At 47.0% G+C, this 3,031-nt stretch overlaps 1 protein-coding gene across 1 annotated transcript; it reads right to left on the minus strand.

Annotated features, from left to right (window-relative positions):
• Positions 1 to 748: 748 nt before the first annotated feature.
• On the minus strand, positions 749 to 2,807 carry Pmar_PMAR003714 (hypothetical protein; the record flags this gene model as incomplete). The annotated part of the gene is made up of 4 exons (XM_002784409.1): positions 749 to 1,822; positions 1,874 to 1,957; positions 2,035 to 2,282; positions 2,701 to 2,807. 4 exons carry the CDS (start codon positions 2,805 to 2,807, stop codon positions 1,341 to 1,343), a joined length of 921 nt encoding a protein of 306 aa, XP_002784455.1. The 3' UTR covers positions 749 to 1,340.
• Positions 2,808 to 3,031: the final 224 nt, after the last annotated feature.

The raw sequence follows: 3,031 nt of genomic DNA on the forward strand, positions 1-3,031 counted from the left end.
TTTCCTCCTACCCCGGTAAATCTCGTCTTATCCCGGTAGTTATGGTGGCATGCATGGTTATTCTGGCCAGCCACAGGTCATTAGAACAGTCCGTGTGGTGAATGATGCACAGCCTGCTCCAACTACTACCGTCTCTAGTTAGACGACTGCCAATCAAACGATTGTGAGGTGATTGGAACTTGTGCTCAAGGAACTCTCTTGATGCAATTGCATGAAGAGGTAGGGCCTAGTTCTGCATTGTTGACTTTTCATCTCAAGGAAGTACTGTTGAGTTATTCAGTTTGGAATATCGAATAAGAATCATGTTATCAGCCACGCGTGAGAAGACTGAGCGAGTTTTTTACTCTTGTCTCACATCGCCAATAGGAGCGCGTGTTAAACGTTTTGAAGCATTCATGGTTAGGGCTTTAAAATAAGGAAGATCATCCTATTTCGACAAGCTGAGTTAAACAGATACGATTCAAACTGTTGATTAGCTTAGGTAGCCCCCATCGTCGCCTAGTTTTCACACGATGGATTTTTGGTGTTCAGCATAAGAACTAGAGATTACATTTCGACAGAAGTCTCTCTGTACTGTCGATCTCATTCGTCATGACCACATTACCGCTTATAACAGTAGTACTATCACACTCGAATTTTCGCGGACTTTTGAAGTGCATTCATTACTTCTCGCTCGATCGCGACTCTCGCTCCTCCCAGGAAGCTGTAATAGCGAACCTTCCTATGACTATCAACTCAACACTATTACTCGAAACAGAGGAAGATTACTACAGTGCAGGAATAGCCACGAAAGTGCAAAGGTTGACCATGACTGCCAAGGCTGAGATATAGTCCAACACTACAGCAAACATATACAACCTCGTTAAGGAACAGCACCACTATCAGTAGTAGCCATGACCTAAACTCGCACTCCACTACTAGCGGCATGTACAAGCGCAAGCCTCAATCTCGACGAAAACATATAGAAAATTTAGTAAGAATAGTATCAATAGGAAGTTCCACCAAACAATCAACAAGTAATCATCGCTTCTCGCAAGCGACAATCTCAATCGGAAGGAATAGGAAGAACAAGTAGAGTAAGTGTGGTATAGCAAACAAATCATATAGTTCCATAGTTATTAATCAGTAACAGCACGAGCAGAAAAAGGATATATTCGCATCAAATGTCTGGCTCGACTCCATACACTACAGAAAGCATCGTCATCACATCATGAAATGTTCGTCTAACATTAAGACATATTCCTAGTGAACGACGCTAACTCCTATTATCAATACACACAAGCAGCAAATGATATCATTCTATACCCCGTAGTTCGGGCGTCACACCGTGGCAGTTCAAGCTACATGACTTGCCCAAAATTAGCAGCTGAACCGACCGCGTTACCCAGGAAGGGAGGCGACACAAGGTCACCCCACACGTCGCCGTGACCGACAACGGTGAACAGTCTAGGACCTATCTCCCCAGAACCATGCGTAATAAAACAGTCCGATTCCCATGAGGAGTCACTGCTGTCCGAGGAACAATCCGATTCATCCGAGACCTCCGACAGACGATCATCATCGCCAACGTCAGCGCTGTAATCATCACCGCTCGCATCCCGTAACGACACTTTCTCTTCCTCGTAACTCCGGGCATACGAGCGACCAAGGCCCTTCAAATTGGCAAAGGGTGGAGGCAGCGACAATGGTGTTGGATACTCAGCTGCCGCTGTCGGTAATGCCTTGGACACTACAACACCCGCTTCGCGCTGTTTCGTAAACAGGTTAGAGCCATCTCTACTAGTGGTGATCACGAGACGCAAACCAGAAGGCTGAAGAGGACCTAAGCAGTGTTCATACGAAAAACCAAGCTATGGGCGACGTTAGAGAGTACCAGCACCAGCACCCATATGCGAAGTCGTCTCATTCCTCCTTCTTGCTCCATCAGGACTTGGTATCCCACAGTAAGCACAGAATGCTACCAAAGGGAGACAACTGCTACTCCTCCACAACACAATAGTGACACTAGCTAGATGCGAGTGTGGCCCATCGTACCTCCCTCCGCCACAGTCAACTTGTGGCATCGACGGCAATTACTCCATTTTCCGAACAAATGCACAACACCGTCTACCGGGTTTCTATCCACAACTTCATCCTCTTTCCTAGGTGGAGTGGTGTTATGTACACTTTGCATGGAAGATTGCCTTGTGTTGACATCAATAACCAAACCTTCACTTATCGGGACGATGGGAACTAATGGCAGCAACACATTTTGGGAACTCATTGGCGAGAAAACTTTATGGCTGAAAACATTAATATCATACAAAACCTCCCGAAAGGCTAAACCATCAAAAACATCCGACCAACACACATTCATGATCCTCATCAGCAAACCGTTCCAAACCTCGACTCTGCATATGCGACAACATGGCTGGGAAGTGCATCGGGAAAACCATACCATCACAGAGCGAACTACATTTAAACTGCAACTTATGGGCCTCTGCCTTTCCTTTATCCGACGTGTACTGCTCAATGAGGAACTCCATGGTCCATACCATCCCATAAGTACACTCTTGCTGGTGTTCCATAAACACGAGAGTTAGTTTGATAGCTGCCTAGGCGGTTATCGCTCATAGGGGGTGGCCTACCACCAATGGTAGAGACCATTAGCGTAGACCATAGAACGCAGCCCCCAGCGACACAAAGGGCGCGAAATACCACATGCGAACCTCCACTAGACAGACTTCATGATTATGCTCGAGATTAGTCCTGCGGTACTCAAGCACCTCGACCGTAGCATGAGTAGTAACGTGGATCACGGTGGCCATCACAGGTGCAAGAAGAGAACTCCAACGACGAGGAGACATACATGATGAACGAAGCCCCACTGGTAGAACGACCGAATCCCTCAAGGGATCGAAGTATACTACAAGTGGAGTCAAAGCTGCAGTCACCCGCAACACCTGTGAGCCGCTTATGGGACAGCCTCAGGTGATAAACGGCCCTTGAAGGTGAAAGCCGGCCGATCCATGTGGCAGCTGCCCAGACCAGC

This window comes from Perkinsus marinus, assembly GCF_000006405.1.
Source record: "Perkinsus marinus ATCC 50983 genomic scaffold scf_1104296935302, whole genome shotgun sequence".
Classification (NCBI taxonomy): Eukaryota; Perkinsozoa; order Perkinsida; family Perkinsidae; genus Perkinsus; species Perkinsus marinus.